We start from the raw sequence: 22,321 nt of genomic DNA on the forward strand, positions 1-22,321 counted from the left end.
ATACTCTAATTCTTATATAAGTTGTTTACAAGACCTTAGTGCAATTACAATTGAGAGTCTTGTGCCTTTTTTATATCATTAGATTAAACTCAGTTGTACTATAGCTCATTCTAGCTCAATACATAGTCAATAACAAATTCATTATATTAGACCATAGTGCAATTACAAGTGAGAGTCTTGTGCTATTTTTAATTTGTATTTTTATATTATTAGTTTATACCTAGTTGTACTTTAGCTCATTCCAGCACAACACATAGACAACACCAACTCCATTATGTGTATTAGTGACTATACTCTACATGACCAAAATGCTATAGCTATATACTTGTCCAAACTTCCCACCACTACAGATATCAGTACTAAAACTCAACCCACAACTCAGGATATAAATAACCATAATTTAAACCTAGAAGATGATTGATCACGTTGACCCTGATCTAAACCTCCATAATCTGACACACAATCAAAACCTATTGGAAAGTAACTGCCTTTACTACACAGCATCACAAGCCAGCACTATCCTAAACAATGCTAAAAGTCTATCAGTACTTAACTACAACATCAGGTCCTTAAGCAAACACTATGATGACCTCCTGGCACTCCTTGAATCACTAAAGACACCCTTCTCCTGCATTATTCTTATTGAGACCTGGCTTAAGCAGGACATAATAGATATCTACCCTCTACCAGGATACACAGCAATCCACAACTGCAGACCATACCAAGTTGGGGGTGGTACTGCATCTATTACTCTAACCAATTATCTTGTATGAGCACCACTTGCTTTAGTGATGAATATGGAGAATACATTTTTGCTAATTTTACTGTAAAAAACCTTAAGACGCCTATAACAAATGGTGCCATTTACCGGATACCCCACACAAACATCCCAAATTTCAGTGAGAAACTAAAGGCACTAATAACAAACAGACAAATGAATAAGCACCACCTTCTCTTCAACATCAACCTTGGCCTACTAGATGATCAGCCTGTAACTGATTTCATCAACAATATGAACAACACACTTCTCATACCAACAATAACTAAACCAACCAGGCTCACTGAAACGAGTGCAACCATAATAGACCACATATGGACCAATATACTAGCCCCCCTTAAATCAGGGATAATCACAGATAGCACTACAGACCACTACCCTACCTTCCTCTTGACAAACATTAGTAAACCACCACTTGAATACAACAAAGTTTCATTTAGACTCCATGATGAGGCCTCAATAAGGAAGTTCACAGCTGACCTAGAGACTGTTGACTGGCCTACAGAATTCTCCAAGGCCAATGGTATTGACGACTGGACAGACATTTTTCTTAACAAATTACTTAGACTATACAACAAACATTGTCCTATAAAAACGAAACAGATCACAAACAAACGGCTTGGTTGCCCATGGCTAACCAGCACCATTCTGAAATCCATTGATAAGAAACACCAATATGAAAAGCAATATAGACAGGGCTTAATACACAAAGATATTCTTAAACACTATTCATCAGTCCTCACCAAAGTAATAAAGAAAGCCAAACAACTATACTACTCCAGTAGATTCACTGACACAAGAGGAGATATAAAAAAAGACCTGGAAAACACTCTCTCAGATTCTAGGGACCCAAAAACTGAAAAAAAACAAGAATATTGCCCTAACTAAACCTAATGAAACACCACTGCATCCCACTGACACAGCTAACAAGATAAACGACTTCTTCTCAACCATAGGTTGATACTGGAGTTCCGCAGGGAAGTGTCCTTGGTCCCCTGCTCTTCCTCATATACATCAATGATCTTCCAAACGTATCTCAACACCTGAACCCCATTCTCTTTGCTGACGACACGACTTATGTCATCTCTCACCCTAATCTTGCCACCCTCAACAGCATTGTTAATGAGGAGCTGATCAAAATATCGACTTGGATGACAGCCAATAAACTTACGCTTAACACTGACAAAACCTACTACATTATGTTTGGTAGCAGAGCAAAATGTGCACAAATTAACATTAAGATCGACAACACTCTAATTGCCAGGCATAATGAGGGCAAATTCCTAGGCCTATACCTCGACAACAACCTGAACTTCAGCACCCATATCCAACACATAACCAAAAAAGTATCCAAAACGGTTGGGATCCTCTCCAAGATACGATACTACGTGCCGCAAACTGCCCTTCTCACACTATACCATTCACTTATATATCCATACCTCACCTATGCTATATGTGCTTGGGGTTCAACTGCAGCAACACACCTAAAGCCAATAATAACCCAACAAAAAGCCGCAGTAAGAATAATCGCTAAATCCCATCCCTGGCAACACACTCCCCCACTCTTCATAGATCTAAACTTACTCCCTCTTCAGTACATCCACACTTACTACTGTGCAATCTACATCTACAGGACCTTAAATTCCAATATTAACCTTGACCTAAAACGCTTTCTTGATAGTTGCAACAGAACCCACAGGCACAATACCAGACACAAACATCTCTATGACATTCCCCATGTCCGGCTAAACCTTTACAAAAATTCAATGTATGTCAAAGGCCCTAAAATCTGGAACACCCTACCTGAAAATTCTAAAACTGCAGACATATTCATCACCTTCAAAACTACCATCAGAAAACATCTTATCTCCCTGATACACCCTGTCAACTAATTACACGAATACCACCTGGTGGTTAACACTTACGCTCACTCACCCATTTGACCATAAACAGAAATATCAATCTCAATCTCAAAATAATGAATCTTAACTAGTCATAAGTTGGCCTGTGATACTCCAATACTGAAACTATGTATAGTGCCAAAACAAAAGCATTCACATTGCTAAACTCACAAACTAGTATTTAGTCACTTAGCCATAATACCAACTTACCTCATAATTTTGTAATATTTTAAACTTAAGATTTAATTTAAGTCTGCCCGAAATGCCTAGCCATGCTAGGTGTTCTAGTGGTACACTCTGTAATTATTATTTTACTACATGTAAACAATACAATAACCAAATTCTGTAAACTCAGCATTGTAATCCTTATAGAGAATAAACTTTGAATTTGAATTTGAATCCTATGATACCTTTCCTTCTCTTGTGCAGATAAAGAACACACACACACAAACCACTTCAACAGTACATATATACCTACCTTAATACCTATTCCATACATTTGGAACACTTACTACACTGTCCTGTATCCTCTTCGGCCCATTTCTTTTTTAATTCACCAACCATCTTCCCCCAAGGTAGGGTGACTCGAAAAAATGAAAAATTTTCACTGTCACTTATTTAATCGCTGTCTTGCCAGAGGACACAGTTCAGATGCCCTTTGGAACTGCAACATCCCTTACCCCTCCCTCAGGCACTGTACATCCTACCTCCAGGACTCAAATCCAGCTAACCAGATTCCCTAAACTGCTCCATAAATGCTACCTTACCCACACCAACAGCACGTCAATTCATAATAACCACTTGCCTTCACTCACTCCTAACACATTCACATAAGCCTATCTGATATCCAAGCCCCTAGTACTTAAAACTTCCTTAACTTCCCCCCCCCCCCCACCTTTCCTGGGATGACTCCCTAACCCTCAGTTCCTCCACTTCAGACATATCCTCAAATCATCCAATTTTGCTCCAACCTCTCTAAAGCATTAACTAATACCTTTTCTAAGTCTATACATGCAACAAACAACTTTCTACTCTAGCATGAGTAGTGCTCATTTATACATGTATACACCTACCATCCGACTTAAGACCGAGTTCGGTTCCGAGAAACCGGTCGTAAGTCGAAATGGTCGCAAGTCGAACTTTACTACTGAACATCAACAAAACATTTTTGTAATGACTATTTTATTGTTTTATTTTGGTATTTCATGTTTTACTTTACTTTTTATGTTGTTAGTACTGTATTTTATCCTGTAAGGTTTAGGATAAACACTGTGTACAACACAAATAGTTGTTTATTTCCCAGAAATTTGGCATAAAAAACACGGTCGTAAGTCAAGTGATCGTAAGTCAAGCAGGTCGTAAGTCGGATGGTAGGTGTACTTTACTAAGGAAACACTTGAGCCACACACCTCTTTCCTCCTAAGACTACCTTCTTCCTCTACATTTCTATTGTCTTTCCCATTACAGTGGACCCCCGGTATTCGATATTAATCCGTTCCTGAGAGCTCACCGAATACCGAAAATATCGAAAAGCGAATCAATTTTCCCCATAAGAAATAATGGAAATCAAATTAATCCATGCAAGACACCCAAAAGTATGAAAAAAAACCATTTTACCACATGAAATATTAAGTTTAATGCAATAGAATAATTACAATAACAACAATAACAATAGAATAATAACAATAGAATAATTGACACTTACCTTTAATGAAGATCTGGTGATGATTGATGGGATGGGAGGAGGGGAGTGTGTGAATGGTGTTAGTGTTTAGAAGGGGAATCCCCTTCCATTAGGACTTGAGGTAGCAAGTCCTTTTCCGGGGCTACTTCCCTTCTTCTTTTAATGCCACTAGGACCAGCTTGAGAGTCACTGGACCTCTGTCGCACAACAAATCTGTCCATAGAGCTCTGTACCTCCCGTTCCTTTACGATTTGTCTAAAATGGGCCACAACATTGTCATTGTCTTGCAATAGCTGTGTTAGGGTGACTTTCATCCATAAAGGTTTGCAATTCAACCCACTGTGCACACATTTCCTTAATTTTTGAAGTAGGCACAATGGATTCCACAACTGGCATAGGCTTCTCAGAGTTAGCTCCAAACCCTTCAAAATCTTTCTTAATTTCCATACTAATTCTCACCCTTTTTACCACAGGGTTGGCACTAGAAGCTTTCTTGGGGCCCATGGTGACTTATTTTGCAGAAACAAGCACCAAAAACAGTGATAATATGGAATGTACCGAATGTATCCTTAGATGCGCGCACACTGGCTGGCTTGTAAACACCGGCACACACGGGGCAGTTCAGGCCACACGTGGACACGTCTCGTACGAATCGTATCGAATACCGGGCTTTCAATCGGATACCGAGGCGAAATTTTTGCGTTAAAATGCATCGAATATCGGATTTATCGAATACCGATGCCATCGAATACCGGGGGTCCACTGTACTCTTTTAATAATAATTCTGATACCTACCCAGTACACTCAACAGGCTTATTCCCTTATAATTCTTACAATATTTCTTGTCCCCTTTTCTATTACAAAAATGAACTACAGTGGATCCTCGGTTAACACCTTTAATCCATTCCAGAGAGCTTGCCTTTAACCGAATTAATTTTCTCCAAAAGAAATAATGAAAATCCAACTAATCCATTCCAGGTATTAAACAAAAAAAATTTTTTACATTAAATATACATTTCCCTACACAGAAAACAATGATACATGATGAATAAAACAATAATAACATCACACTTACCTTTATTGTGGACTTGTTGATGAGTGATGAGACAGGAGGAAGGCAGAGGATGAAGGTGTTCTATTGTTTGGAAGGGAAATCCCCTTCCATCAACACTTCAGGAAACAAGTCCTTTTCTGGCTTGTGTCCCAGGAGTGCCTTTTCCTCCTGTTTGGCATTTTCTTCCTAAACAGGCCTGTTTCGTCACAACTGAACACTTGTGAGTTTTCAATTTTTCAGCCTCTATGTACCCCTTAAAGTGCTGCACATATTTTTCAGCCGCTTTTTTGTCAGAAGTGGCAGCCTCACCATCCCTTATCATACCATACCACCATCACAATCACTACCACCCTCTACCACCATCACTACCACCCACTACCACCACCATTTTCATATTTTTCTTCAATTATATGTGTTTCTCACATTCTTTGCCATAGGGCTGGCACTAGAAGCTTTCTTGGGGCCCATGGTGGCTTATTTAGCAGTTACAAGCACCAAAAACAATAGAATAATACAAAATATATCGCATGTACACGCGGAATCGTCCTCACTGGCTTTGTAAACAATGGCACACTGGCTGGTACACAGAGTGAATGGCCAGGCCCGCTCAGGCCGTTGTGCCGACATGTTCGGGATGAAAGCTCCTAACCGAGTTTTTAGGTGTTATCCGAGTCAATTTTTTCATGTCAAAGCGAGGCGTTATCCGATTTTGGCGCTATCCGATCCAGGCGTTAACCGGGGGTCCACTGTATTCATGCTCTCTACCTATTCTTACTTTTCCTTTACACATAGTACAAGTATATTAATATACATTTTTTTTTTTTTTTTTTTTTCAACAAGTCGGCCGTCTCCCACCGAGGCAGGGTGACCCAAAAAAGAAAGAAAATCCCCAAAAAGAAAATACTTTCATCATCATTCAACACTTTCACCACACTCGCACATTATCACTGTTTTTGCAGAGGTGCTCAGAATACAACAGTCTAGAAGCATACACATATAAAGATACACAACATATCCCTCCAAACTGCCAATATCCCAAACCCCTCCTTTAAAGTGCAGGCATTGTACTTCCCATTTCCAGGACTCAAGTCCGACTATATGAAAATAACCGGTTTCCCTGAATCCCTTCACTAAATATTACTAAATATTAATATACATATTTTGAAATAAAGATTTTCTTTAAGAGACTCCAGCCATTTCACACCATGGTAACATGAGCCTCCTACCCCCCCCAAAAAAAAGAATCATTTACCATCATTCATTCAACAGCTTCCTTGCCAGAAGTGTGTAGCTATCACATTTCAAATAAGCTTCCAAACTGTGATATGCTCACACCTTCAGAGTGCAGGCACTATACAATATGTGCCTCCTCTAGGAATCAAGTCAGGCTAACCTGTTTCCCTGAATCCCTTCATAAATGTTACCCTGCTCACACTCCAACCACACACTGTCATACAATCTCTTGTCTCCACTTACTCTGAGCTAACGTGTTCACGCAAGCCGGATGGCTGCTCAAGATTCTAGCACTCAAAGCCTCCTTTACCCTTCCCCCTACCTTTTCTATTTTGAAAATAGAATAGATTTTTTTTTAATATGTTGGCTGTCTCCCACAGATGCAGGATGACCCCCCCCCCCCAAAAAAAAAAAAAAAAATTGCCATCATTCATACCATCACTGTCTTTGCAGAGGCACCCAGATACAACAGTTTAGATGTCACTCTAAACAGCAACTATCCTAAACCCCTCCTTTAAAGTGTAGGCACTGTACTTCCCACCTCCAGGACTCAAGTCTGGCTAATCGGTTTCCCTGATTCCCTTCACAAAATATTACCCTGCTCACACTCCAACAGCTTGTCAGGTCCCAAAAACCATTCATCTCCACTCACTCCTATCTAACATGCTCACACATCCCTGCACACAAAACCTCTTTTACCCCCCCCCCCAGTCCATCCTTTCCTAGGATGACTGCTACCCCTCCTTCTCTCCACTACAGATTTATACACCCTTGAAGAACAGATATAAAACAATATTTTAATTCCTACTGTGAGATCCTCTTTGGTACTGATCTAAACAAAACAGAGGTACAATGAGAAATTACACAAAATTATGATCACAGACAAAATTAGACAAAATATATACAGATTTACTAAAGTCCATCAAATTGCATATAAGTGATTGTTATGGTACATACCTTCTGTGTTGCATTATCAACCAAGGAATGACTTAGAGCTACTGCAGCAAACCAGTTAGAGACCGGGTCAAGTGAAAAGAGTCCACTGCACAGTAGCTGACCTGCTGTCACTGAGTTAGCTAGGAATAAAATAATAATGAATCACTTATCAATCATTTTATGACTAAATTTAATAACACAATAGGAAAATTGGTATACTCATTATATCAATTTTATTAATTTTTCAACAGCATATCAATTTCATTAACTTTTCAATAGTGTATATCAATTTCATTAACCTTTCAAGCAAAAAACAATGACAAAACCAATTTTAAAGCAGATTAAAAGAATAGTTTTATTTATAGTACTACAATAATCTCTAGTTACTAATAAACAGAGTGATAAGCTCAAGTGTCTAAGTCTGCTAGCCAACTAACAAATGAAAATTCTGGGTGTGGTAATCACTTCCACTGATTCACATTAAAATCAGTGCTATAAAATGTAGCAGAATTATGTATTTATTATTGAAATAAACTGTAGAAAATGGGTTAAAATACTATACAATACCTGAAAAATAAAAATATTCTTCAAATCTTCTATTTCAACTTTGTTAATGAACAAAACTTTTCAAGAATAAATAGATTTACTAATAAAAATATTCACAAAAAGCAAATCAAATATGTTAAAATATTTTCATATGATATGAAAAATTATCTCGATGGGAAGTGCAAAAGAATCCTTCCTCCATAAGCCTTGCATGTTGCAAGAGGTGACGGAAATACCAAGAGCAAGGGGCTAGTAACCCCTTCTCCTGTATAAATTACTACATGTAAGAAGAATAATGTTTGTTTTTCTTTTTAGGTCACCTTGCCTCCATAGGAAACGCTGATATGTTGAAAAAAATAAAAAAATATATATCAGTACAATACTAAGACAATTAGTATAAGTAAACTGTAAATGCAAAGTAAATTACATTCATGTACATGATGAGTACAACAGTACAGTGGGGTAACCTGCATTAGCAAGCTTAATGCAACATATTCTGAGCTAATTCATGCACAAGTAAACATGAGTCTAAGCAATGTGTTGCAATGAGCGCAATCATATGGTAAATTTCTATGAAAAACTGTGTACAATGCATCACTAAGCAGAGTAGTGAAGATTGGTGTGATGTGTACATATAGTGAAGACTGGTGTTAGATGTACTATGTAGTGAGGACTGGTGTGAGATGTACTATGTAGTGAAGACTGGTGTGAGATGTACTATGTAGTGAAGACTGGTGTTAGATGTACTATGTAGTGAAGACTGGTGTGAGATGTACTATGTAGTGAAGACTGGTGTGAGATGTACTATGTAGTGAAGACCGGTGTTAGATGTACTATGTAGTGAAGACCGGTGTTAGATGTACTATGTAGTGAAGACCGGTGTTAGATGTACTATGTAGTGAAGACCGGTGTTAGATGTACTATGTAGTGAAGACTGGTGTGAGATGTACTATGTAGTGAAGACTGGTGTTAGATGTACTATGTAGTGAAGACTGGTGTTAGATGTACTATGTAGTGAAGACTGGTGTGAGATGTACTATGTAGTGAAGACTGGTGTGAGATGTACTATGTAGTGAAGACTGGTGTTAGATGTACTATGTAGTGAAGACTGGTGTGAGATGTACTATGTAGTGAAGACTGGTGTTAGATGTACTATGTAGTGAAGACCGGTGTTAGATGTACTATGTAGTGAAGACTGGTGTTAGATGTACTATGTAGTGAAGACCGGTGTTAGATGTACTATGTAGTGAAGACCGGTGTTAGATGTACTATGTAGTGAAGACTGGTGTGAGATGTACTATGTAGTGAAGACTGGTGTGAGATGTACTATGTAGTGAAGACTGGTATGAGGTGTACTATGTAGTGAAGACTGGTGTGAGATGTACTATGTAGTGAAGACTGGTATGAGGTGTACTATGTAGTGAAGACTGGTGTGAGATGTACTATGTAGTGAAGACTGGTGTGAGATGTACTATGTAGTGAAGACTGGTGTGAGATGTACTATGTAGTGAAGACTGGTGTGAGATGTACTATGTAGTGAAGACTGGTGTGAGATGTACTATGTAGTGAAGACTGGTGTTAGATGTACTATGTAATGAAGACTGGTGTGAGATGTACTATGTAGTGAAGACTGGTATGAGGTGTACTATGTAGTGAAGACTGGTGTGAGATGTACTATGTAGTGAAGACTGGTATGAGGTGTACTATGTAGTGAAGACTGGTATGAGGTGTACTATGTAGTGAAGACTGGTATGAGGTGTACTATGTAGTGAAGACTGGTATGAGGTGTACTATGTAGTGAAGACTGGTATGAGGTGTACTATGTAGTGAAGACTGGTGTGAGATGTACTATGTTGTGAAGACTGGTATGAGGTGTACTATGTAGTGAAGACTGGTGTGAGATGTACTATGTAGTGAAGACTGGTGTTAGATGTACTATGTAGTGAAGACTGGTGTGAGATGTACTATGTAGTGAAGACTGGTGTTAGATGTACTATGTAGTGAAGACTGGTGTGAGATGTACTATGTAGTGAAGACTGGTGTTAGATGTACTATGTAGTGAAGACTGGTGTGAGATGTACTATGTAGTGAAGACTGGTGTGAGGTGTACTATGTAGTGAAGACTGGTGTGAGATGTACTATGTAGTGAAGACTGGTGTTAGATGTACTATGTAGTGAAGACCGGTGTTAGATGTACTATGTAGTGAAGACTGGTGTGAGATGTACTATGTAGTGAAGACTGGTGTTAGATGTACTATGTAGTGAAGACTGGTGTTAGATGTACTATGTAGTGAAGACTGGTGTTAGATGTACTATGTAGTGAAGACTCGTATGAGGTGTACTATGTAGTGAAGACTGGTGAGAGATGTACTATGCAGTGAAGACTGGTGTTAGATGTACTATGTAGTGAAGACTGGTGTTAGATGTACTATGTAGTGAAGACTGGTGTTAGATGTACTATGTAGTGAAGACCGGTGTTAGATGTACTATGTAGTGAAGACCGGTGTTAGATGTACTATGTAGTGAAGACTGGTGTTAGATGTACTATGTAGTGAAGACTGGTGTTAGATGTACTATGTAGTGAAGACTGGTGTTAGATGTACTATGTAGTGAAGACTGGTGTTGGATGTACTATGTAGTGAGGACTGGTGTGAGATGTACTATGTAGTGAGGACTGGTGTGAGATGTACTATGTAGTGAAGACTGGTGTTAGATGTACTATGTAGTGAGGACTGGTGTGAGATGTACTATGTAGTGAAGACTGGTGTGAGATGTACTATGTAGTGAAGACTGGTGTTGGATGTACTATGTAGTGAGGACTGGTGTGAGATGTACTATGTAGTGAAGACTGGTGTGAGATGTACTATGTAGTGAAGACTGGTGTTAGATGTACTATGTAGTGAAGACTGGTGTTAGATGTACTATGTAGTGAAGACTGGTGTTAGATGTACTATGTAGTGAAGACTGGTGTTGGATGTACTATGTAGTGAGGACTGGTGTTAGATGTACTATGTAGTGAGGATTGGTGTGAGATGTACTATGTAGTGAAGACTGGTGTGAGATGTACTATGTAGTGAAGACTGGTGTTAGATGTACTATGTAGTGAGGATTGGTGTGAGATGTACTATGTAGTGAAGACTGGTGTGAGATGTACTATGTAGTGAAGACTGGTATGAGGTGTACTATGAATAACAGTGAAGACTGGTCTAAGAGACTGGTGTGAGGTACACTATGGAGAGTAGTGAAGAGACTGGTGTGAGGTGCACAAAAGTACTGCCACTTACGAAAAGGTTTAGCTCCTGGTACAACTGTAAAAAACACTTAATAGTTAGAAGAGAATCATAAAACATCAAATTATCTCTAAGTATACTTGTATTATTATTATAATGTGGGCAATGTGTGGTGCAAAATAATGCAGAGAATTCGTAGTGTGAAAATTAGGTGGTGTAAAGTTACTAAAAGTACTAGTCAGAGGGCTGAAGAGGGGCTGTTGAGGTGGTTTGGTCATTTAGAGAGAGTGGAACAAAGTAGAATGACTTGGAGAGCATATAAATCTGTTGGGGAAGGAAGGTGGGGTAGGGGTTGTCCCTGAAAAGGCTGGAGGAGGGGGTAAAGGAGGTTTTGTGGGCAAGGGGCTTGGACTTCCAGCAAGTGTGTGAGTGTGTTAGATAGGAGTGAATGGAGACAAATTTTTGGGGGGACCTGATGAGCTGTTGGAGTGTGAGCAGGATAATATTTTGTGAAGGGATTCAGGGAAACCAGTTAGCTGGACTTGAGTCCTGGGAATGTGAAGTACAGTGCTTGCACTTTAAAGGAGGGGTTTGGGACATTGGCAGTTTGGAGGGACGTCTAAGCTGTCGTATCTCAGTGCCTCTGCAAAGACAGTGATTATGTATGAGTGATGGTGAAAGTGTTAAATGATGAAAGTTTTTTCTTTCTTTTTGGGTCACCCTGCCTCAGTGGGAAACGGCCGACGTGTTAAACAAAAAGAATTATTATTTCAGTATGATAAAATATCCTAGATAGTAGGTTGGTAGACAGCAACCACCCAGGGAGGTACTACCGTCCTGCCAAGTGAGTGTACAATGAAAGCCTGTACTTGTTTTACATGATGGTAGGATTGCTGGTGTCCTTTTTTCTATCTCATAAACATGCAAGATTTCAGGTACGTCTTGCTACTTCTACTTACACTTAGGTCACACTACACATACATGTACAAGCATATATATACACACACCCCTCTGGGTTTTCTGCTATTTTCTTTCTAGTTCTTATTTATTTCCTCTTATCTCCATGGGAAGTGGAACAGAATTCTCCCTCCATAAGCCATGCGTGTTGTAAGAGGCGACTAAAATGCTGGGAGCAAAGGGCTAGTAACCCCTTCTCCTGTATAAATTACTAAATTTAAGAAGAGAAACTTGTTTTTCTTTTTGGGCCACCCTGCCTTGGTAAGATACGACCGGTTTGTTGAAAGAAAGAAAAAAGGATTGCTGGTGGGGTTTTTTCTGTCTCATACAAATGCAAGATTTCAGGGACGTCTTGCCACTTCTACTTACACTTAGGTCACACTACACATACATGTACAAGCATATATATACACACCCCTCTGGGTTTTCTTCTATTTTCTTTCTAGTTCTTGTTCTTGTTTATTTCCTCTTACCTCCATGGGGAAGTAGAACAGAATTCTTCGTCCGTAAGCCATGTGTGTTGCAAGAGGCGACTAAAATGCCAGGAGCAAGGGGCTAGTAACCCCTTCTCCTGTATATATTACCTTTTGGGCCACCCCGCCTCGGTGGGATACGGCCGGTGTGTTGAAAGATGATGAAATATTTTATCATTATTATTATTTTCATCATGTGAGAGTGACTGAGATTCAGCAAGAGTGAATGAGTGAGAATATGTGAAAAAGAGTAAATGAAGATGAGTGAGAATGAGTATGACAGTCAGCCTCAGAGAGTGGAGTGTGATTTTAAAAGCAAATGAAAATGAATCTGAGTGAATATTCCTCATTTTTGGAAAAGGTTAAGCTAGGTTAGGTTCAAAACTTAATCTGGGTGACCTGAAGCCTCCATGACCCCTCTCCTGCTCTGCCTAGTCATTAAGGAAGCCTGGTAAGTGGAGTCATTCAAAAAGTTTGGAAACTAGAAGGCATTTTAGCAAATTAATGTAACAAAGCAGACAATACAGATTAGTTTTTAAATTAATTTTGAGAGTAAGAAGAGTAAGTATAACACTGCTATTTTCTTTCTGTAAAACACTTGGTTACTGTAAGAACATGTAATTACCAACCATCAAACCTGGTACCTGACCTGCAAGTCTCTCCCCAGGTACACTACCTTCTATAGTTGCCACCACCCATAAAATATAATAGAATTTGCTGAATAATTCCTAATGTTATTTTATCAATTATAAATATACATCCAAATTAAAATACTATTACTGTAATAAATTGTTTTTATTACGACTTCAACTTATTCATAGTAAATGATAATCATTTAAATATAATTAATTATCTTAATGTAATTATATAAATTATTTTAAAAATTAAATAAAAATAAGAATATAGTGACATTTTCAAATAAATTATGTCACCCAAGATAATAAGTGAGCTGAACATAATTTATATACATAATTAATATTAAGAAATTATACATAAAATCAAATTATTATCAATTAGACAGTCTCTAGTTCAACAAATAGGCAAATTTTGAAAAAAATAAAAAATTGATCATTTCACCAAGCAATAAATGTCTTAGTTCATGAATCATAACGATGCAGATACCAACAAAGCTAAACAATAATGATCATATTCTCACCAAGATAAAACTAACTGTAAACCAAAATGAATGTATACTCTTTATACATATACTCACCTCTACATAAGTAACATGCTGAGCATAAACATATCAAAGACCAGCATTTTCCTCAAGGTTTAGCATAATTTATTTATTTATTCATCAATCACAATGATAAACAAGTAATACTTTAACAAACTTATTGCTTTACTCTGCATCATGTGTCAATATGAATTGGTTGACATGAAGTCCATTAAACTGAGGGCTTCTGTGTAGATAAAACAATGAGAACAGTATTTACAATATAGAAGACTCATATAAATTTCTAAATAAACATAATTTACATTTAAAATAATTTTTGAATAGATGGGTATAGGATCACGCTGACATACCATCAGCAGTTTGCGGCAGTAGTGTCTGGATAATCTGAGCCTGGCCAGTTTGGTTGCGGTAGAGGAAACACTGAAAGCAGTAAAGGACTGCACATCGTAGAATGAAGGGCTGCTTCTCATTTACCATTGACATCAATAACACCACAATAGCTGGTCTGCAAAATATGTATTTATTAATAATCCCCCAAAAATTATTAATTCAAAATGTAGTGTTGCATTGGACTTGAAAGATATTCTTGATTGATAAGTACAGTCACACCATATTCAAATTAGGCTTTCTCGACTTGTTACTCTCACTCCAAAACTTTTTCTTATTCTTAGCAAAATTTGCTGACAGAACCTGACCAGCTAGGTTGTGGTTCGTATATCAGTTTGTGTGCAGCCAGCAGTAACAGCCTGGTTGATCAGGCCCTGATCCACCACGAGGCCTGGTCATGGACCGGGCTGCAGGGGGCACTGACCCCCGGAACACCCTCCAGGTATACTCCAAGTGTAAACTCTCATTGGCTCTCCTTTTACACTCTCTCACTACTCTCATAACTTCTCTTTTATTCTCCATGTACTCCACCCTCCTGATATCACTTCTGCTTTGTAAAATCTCTCATAAACTAACTTTTTCTCCTTTACCACTCCCTTTACCTTATCATTCATTCTACCAATCACTCCTTTTCCCTCCTACACCCACCCTCCTATATCCACAAACTTCTGCTGCACAATAACACTGTATTCTTAATCTACCCCACAACTCTTCAACCTCCTCATTACCTATACTCTCACTTGCCCATTCTCCCTATTGTTGCTTATATCTTACCTAACTACCTCCTCCTTTAGTTTATAAGCTTTCACCTCTCTCTCTCTCTCTCTCTCTCTCTTATTGATACCATTCTCCCTGCACCCTATCTACCTCATACTCTCACTTGTAGCTAAAACTAAATAATGACCTGATATATCTGATGAGTGTGTATAAATATGTGTAGATGCATGTGTAGTGTGACCTAAGTGTAAGCAAAAGTAGCAAGATGTACCTGTTATCTTGCATGTTTATTAGACAGAAAGAAAAGCCACAAGCAGTTCTATTAATGTGTAAAATAATTACAGGATTCCATTTCAGTCATCTGGAAGGATGGTAGTACCTCTCTGGGTGGTTGCTAGTCTTTGTTTTTCAACACCGAGGCAGGGTGACCCAAAAAAGAAAAACACTTTCACCATCATTCAACACTTTCAATATTATTAATATTATTGTTGTTAATATTAACACTCTTATTATTAATTATTAACATAAGAATTTTTTGTAACACTTACAAAAGGCACAGCCAACATAACCTTTTCTTATATACATATACTGTACTGTAACTATTTTCTATTAAGAGTAAGTTACATGTAAACTTATACTGTAGTAACCAATACCTAGGCGGTGATGAAGGGGCCATCATACTAGCAAAAAATTCTTGATTAGGTTGGCTACCACGAATCATGTCTGAGACAGTGGTAATGGTGTCAGTGAGGATGTCAACAGGAACACCCGAGGCCATTAAGAGTCCAGTGAGGGCTTGCAGAAGTCCACACTGATTCATTACCTTCTGGCATGATGTAACCACTTGTGCTGGGTTCTGAGGGGCCACCAAAGTTTGCACTAGCTGTTGAAAGGTAACTACTGTATACACAGTCACATTTTAAGCTTTTCTTCAAACAAAAAATGACAGTATACAGTTCACATACAAAAAAAAAGTGACAGCCCAAAATTACAGGTTAACCTGCAGGTTTACTGATGAATAAATTACATCCAACTCCTGATTTTGATGAGTTTTCTACCTCTGCTAATTCACTTTTGAGAAATTTTATAAATTAGCACTACTTAATTATCTTTGGAGACAACAGAGTACCTCAGTTTTTTGAGAGTCAGTTTTAAAATAAGAGTGAACACAATCTCCCAAAATTTTAATATAAAAATCAACATTTCTTCGTTAAAATGTACAGGATAGCCCCGTTTTATGGTGATTCGCAAATACGGACATCTCAATTTTTAACACATCGGCCATTTCCCACCAAAGCAGGGTGACCCAAAAAGAAAGAAAAAACTTTCATCATCATTCAACACTTTCACCATCACTCATACATACCTTACCTTTGATATACCTTTGAAGAGTTTCGAGAGTTTCACTACTCTTGGAGCCCAGCCATGGGCCAGGCTCATCTCGTACTGTTGCTGCTGGAGGCCCACTGCCCCAAATATCCATCACAGCCTGGTTGACCTGGCACCTGGTGAAGATACTTGTCCAGTTTCCTCTTGAAGGTTTCTACACTTGTTCCAGCCATGTTTCTGACATCTTCTGGTAAGATGTTGAATAGTCTTGAATCCCGAATGTTGATACAGTGCTCCCTTATTGTCCCCACTGCACCCCTGCTCCTGACTGGGTTTATTTTGCACTTCCTCCCATATCTCTCACTCCAGTATGTTGTTATGGCAGTGTGCAGATTTGGAACCAGGCCCTTGAGTACTTTTCAGGTATATACTATCATGTACGTATCTGTCTCTCCTCCACTCCAATGGGACATGTTTAAGACTTGAAGGCGTTCCCAGTAATTTAGGTGCTTTACTGGCTCAATGTGAGCCATAAACGATCTCTGTATTTGTTCCAGCTCTGATATTTTCCTGCTTTGAATGGGGCCATCAGCACTGAGCAATATTCTAAATGAGGGAGCACTAGCGATTGGAAGAGTGTCACCATTGGCATTATTTCCCTTGATCTGAAAATTTTTAATACCCACCCCATCATCTTTCTGACTGTTGTGATCTTTGTTTTGTTATGGTCTTTAAAAGAAAGGTCAGCTGACATAATTATTCCCAGTTTTTTTATGTGTTCCTTTCATTCTGTTTGGTGACCCTCTTGAGTTTTGTATACATGTATAGTGTTCCTTTTGAGTTCTTCATTCTTTCTATACCTAAGCAGCTGGAACTTACCACCAGTGAACGTCATGCCTTCACTCATAAATAGCATCACTCGCTCTCAAAATGGTGTTACATGAGAATGGGAATGTTGCCATTATGTACTCTACTGCACCAATGTTAAGACAACTTGTACACAATGTAAGGTGCTTGCACTGTGGTGGAAACGTTTCACAAATGAATGCATAATGCAAAATGAACACTTACTGACCAGCAACCAGACAGGTATTAATACATGGTTGTCTGACCATCCACCACCCATTCACTCTTGATTTGTTTATATTCTCCATGAACTCTGCATCTCTCTCATTTATTTGCTTACTCATTCTCTCTCTCTCTCACTTGCTTACTCTCTCTCTCTCACTTGTTCTCTCTCTCGTTTACTCGTTCTCTCTCTCTTGCTTATTCGTTCTCTTTGGTTTACTTGTTCTCTCTCTCTCATTTACTCTTTTGTTTACTCGTTCTCTCTTGTTTACTCATCCTCTCATTTATGATGGCATCTAAGGGTAATTGTGATGAAAAGAGGAGTCATAAGCCTTTTACTTTAAATGCCATGTTAGAAATAATTAAACTCAGTGAACAAGGTATGCCAATGGCAATAATAATAATCTCTCTGGAATGCTTTAAATGTCGTATAATACATTATTATAGATTTTTTTTTTTTCAACAAGTCGGCCGTCTCCCACCGAGGCAGGGTGACCCAAAAAAGAAAGAAAATCCCCCAAAAGAAAATACTTTCATCATCACTCAACACTTTCACCACACTCACACATTATCACTGCTTTTGCAGAGGTGCTCAGAATACAACAGCTTAGAAGCATATACGTATAAAGATACACAACATATCCCTCCAAACTGCCAATATCCCAAACCCCTCCTTTAAAGTGCAGGCATTGTACTTCCCATTTCCAGGACTCAAGTCCGACTATATGAACATAACCGGTTTCCCTGAATCCCTTCACTAAATATTACCCTGCTCACACTCCAACAGATCGTCAGGTCCCAAGTATCATTCGCCTCCATTCACTCCTATCTAACACGCTCATGCACGCTTGCTGGAAATCCAAGCCCCTAGCCCACAAAACCTCCTTTACCCCCTCTTTCCAACCCTTTTGAGGACGACCCCTACCCCTCCTTCCTTCCCCTATAGATTTATATGCTTTCCATGTCATTCTACTTTGATCCATTCTCTCTAAATGACCAAACCACCTCAACAACCCCTCTTCTGCCCTCTGACTAATGCTTTTACTAACTCCACACCTTCTAATTTCCACACTCCGAATTTTCTGCATAATATTTACACCACACATTGCCCTTAGACAGGACATCTCCACTGCCTCCAACCGTCTCCTCACTGCTGCATTTACCACCCAAGCTTCACATCCATATAAGAGTGTTGGTACTACTATACTTTCATACATTCCCTTCTTTGCCTCCATAGATAACGTTTTTTGACTCCACATATACCTCAACGCACCACTCACCTTTTTTCCCTCATCAATTCTATGATTAACCTCATCCTTCATAAATCCATCCGACGACACGTCAACTCCCAAGTATCTGAAAACATTCACTTCTTCCATACTCCTCCTCCCCAATTTGATATCCAATTTTTCTTTATCTAAATCATTTGATACCCTCATCACCTTACTCTTTTCTATGTTCACTTTCAACTTTCTACCTTTACACACATTCTCAAACTCATCCACTAACCTTTGCAATTTTTCTTTAGAATCTCCCATAAGCACAGTATCATCAGCAAAAAGTAACTGTGTCAATTCCCATTTTGAATTTGATTCCCCATAATTTAATCCCACCCCTCTCCCAAACACCCTACCATTTACTTCTTTTACAACCCCATCTATAAATATATTAAACAACCATGGTGACATTACACATCCCTGTCTAAGACCTACTTTTACCGGGAAGTATTCTCCCTCTCTTCTACACACCCTAACCAGAGCCTCACTATCCTCATAAAAGCTCTTTACAGCATTTAGTAACTTACCAACTATTCCATATACTTGCAACATCTGCCAAATTGCTCCTCTATCCACTCTATCATATGCCTTTTCTAAATCCATAAATGCAATAAAAACTTTCCTACCTTTATCTAAATACTGTTCACATATATGCTTCAATGTAAACACTTGATCTACACATCCCCTACCCACTCTGAAGCCTCCCTGCTCATCCGCAATCCTACATTCTGTCTTACCTCTAATTCTTTCAATTATAACCCTACCGTATACTTTTCCTGGTATACTCAGTAAACTTATTCCTCTATAATTTTTACAATCTCTTTTGTCCCCTTTCCCTTTATATAAAGGGACTATACATGCTCTCCGCCAATCCCTAGGTACCTTCCCCTCTTTCATACATTATTAAACAAAAGTACCAACCACTCCAACACTATATCCCCCCCTGCTTTTAACATTTCTGTCATGATCCCATCAGTTCCAGCTGCTTTACCCCCTTTCATTCTACGTAATGCCTCACATACCTCCACCACACTTACATTCTGCTCTTCTTCACTCCTAAAAGATGGTATACCTCCCTGGCCAGTGCATGAAATTACCGCCTCCCTTTCTTCCTCAACATTTAAAAGTTCCTCAAAATATTCTCTCCATCTACCTAATACCTCCCTCTCCCCATCTACTAACTCCCCTACTCTGTTTTTAACTGACAAATCCATACTTTCCCTAGGCTTTCTTAACTTGTTTAACTCACTCCAAATTTTTCTATTATTTTCATTAAAATTTCTTGACAGTGCCTCTCCCACTCTTTCATCTGCTCTCCTTTTGCACTCTCTCACCACTCTCTTCACCTTTCTTTTACTCTCCATATACTCTGCTGCTCTTGTAACACTTCTGCTTTGTAAAAACCTCTCGTAAGCTACCTTTTTCTCTTTTATCACACCCTTTACTTCATCATTCCACCAATCACTCCTCTTTCCTCCTGCCCCACCCTCCTATAACCACAAACTTCTGCCCCACATTCTAATACTGCATTTTTAAAAATATTCCAACCCTCTTCAATCCCCCCACTACTCATCTTTGCACTAGCCCACCTTTCTGCCAATAGTTGCTTATATCTCGCCCGAACTTCCTCCTCCCTTAGTTTATACACTTTCACCTCCCTCTTACTTGTTGTTACCATCTTCCTCTTTTCCCATCTACCTCTTACTCTAACTGTAGCTACAACTAAATAATGATCCGATATATCAGTTGCCCCTCTATAAACATGTACATCCTGGAGCCTACCCATCAACCTTTTATCCACCAATACATAATCTAACAAACTACTTTCATTACATGCTACATCATACCTTGTATATTTATTTATCTTCTTTTTCATAAAATATGTATTACTTATTACCAAATTTCTTTCTACACATAGCTCAATTAAAGGCTCCCCATTTACATTTACCCCTGGAGAAAAAGAGAGAAGTTAAGAGAGTGGTGAAGCAATGTAAAAAGAGAGCAAATGAGAGAGTGGGTGAGATGTTATCAACAAATTTTGTTGAAAATAAGAAAAAGTTTTGGAGTGAGATTAACAAGTTAAGAAAGCCTAGAGAACAAATGGATTTGTCAGTTAAAAATAGGAGAGGAGAGTTATTAAATGGAGAGTTAGAGGTATTGGGAAGATGGAAGGAATATTTTGAGGAATTGTTAAATGTTGATGAAGATAGGGAAGCTGTGATTTCGTGTATAGGGCAAGGAGGAATAACATCTTGTAGGAGTGAGGAAGAGCCAGTTGTGAGTGTGGGGGAAGTTCGTGAGGCAGTAGGTAAAATGAAAGGGGGTAAGGCAGCCGGGATTGATGGGATAAAGATAGAAATGTTAAAAGCAGGTGGGGATATAGTTTTGGAGTGGTTGGTGCAATTATTTAATAAATGTATGGAAGAAGGTAAGGTACCTAGGGATTGGCAGAGAGCATGCATAGTTCCTTTGTATAAAGGCAAAGGGGATAAAAGAGAGTGCAAAAATTATAGGGGGATAAGTCTGTTGAGTGTACCTGGTAAAGTGTATGGTAGAGTTATAATTGAAAGAATTAAGAGTAAGACGGAGAATAGGATAGCAGATGAACAAGGAGGCTTTAGGAAAGGTAGGGGGTGTGTGGACCAGGTGTTTACAGTGAAACATATAAGTGAACAGTATTTAGATAAGGCTAAAGAGGTCTTTGTGGCATTTATGGATTTGGAAAAGGCGTATGACAGGGTGGATAGGGGGGCAATGTGGCAGATGTTGCAAGTGTATGGTGTAGGAGGTAGGTTACTGAAAGCAGTGAAGAGTTTTTACGAGGATAGTGAGGCTCAAGTTAGAGTATGTAGGAAAGAGGGAAATTTTTTCCCAGTAAAAGTAGGCCTTAGACAAGGATGTGTGATGTCACCGTGGTTGTTTAATATATTTATAGATGGGGTTGTAAGAGAAGTAAATGCGAGGGTCTTGGCAAGAGGCGTGGAGTTAAAAGATAAAGAATCACACACAAAGTGGGAGTTGTCACAGCTGCTCTTTGCTGATGACACTGTGCTCTTGGGAGATTCTGAAGAGAAGTTGCAGAGATTGGTGGATGAATTTGGTAGGGTGTGCAAAAGAAGAAAATTAAAGGTGAATACAGGAAAGAGTAAGGTTATGAGGATAACAAAAAGATTAGGTGATGAAAGATTGAATATCAGATTGGAGGGAGAGAGTATGGAGGAGGTGAACGTATTCAGATATTTGGGAGTGGACGTGTCAGCAGATGGGTCTATGAAAGATGAGGTGAATCATAGAATTGATGAGGGAAAAAGAGTGAGTGGTGCACTTAGGAGTCTGTGGAGACAAAGAACTTTGTCCTTGGAGGCAAAGAGGGGAATGTATGAGAGTATAGTTTTACCAACGCTCTTATATGGGTGTGAAGCGTGGGTGATGAATGTTGCAGCGAGGAGAAGGCTGGAGGCAGTGGAGATGTCATGTCTGAGGGCAATGTGTGGTGTGAATATAATGCAGAGAATTCGTAGTTTGGAAGTTAGGAGGAGGTGCGGGATTACCAAAACTGTTGTCCAGAGGGCTG

The 22,321-nt window shown here is 38.9% G+C and overlaps 1 protein-coding gene across 4 annotated transcripts in view; it reads right to left on the bottom strand.

The window, feature by feature from the left end:
* p115 (General vesicular transport factor p115) overlaps positions 1-22,321 on the bottom strand; it is a 93,289-nt gene that overhangs the window by 43,230 nt on the left and 27,738 nt on the right. For 2 of the 4 annotated variants that reach the window (XM_070082343.1, XM_070082407.1), the window contains exons 8-11: positions 15,727-15,956; positions 14,320-14,474; positions 11,417-11,440; positions 7,608-7,726 (exon numbers count right to left, since the gene is read on the bottom strand). In XM_070082343.1, coding sequence (XP_069938444.1) covers positions 7,608-7,726; positions 11,417-11,440; positions 14,320-14,474; positions 15,727-15,956 — 528 coding nt within the window. The remainder of the gene's footprint in view (positions 1-7,607; positions 7,727-11,416; positions 11,441-14,319; positions 14,475-15,726; positions 15,957-22,321) is intronic. The other 2 variants (XM_070082527.1, XM_070082471.1) reach the window with 1 other exon arrangement.

Source organism: Cherax quadricarinatus, chromosome 1 (assembly GCF_038502225.1).
Source record: "Cherax quadricarinatus isolate ZL_2023a chromosome 1, ASM3850222v1, whole genome shotgun sequence".
In the NCBI taxonomy this organism is placed as follows: domain Eukaryota; kingdom Metazoa; phylum Arthropoda; class Malacostraca; order Decapoda; family Parastacidae; genus Cherax; species Cherax quadricarinatus.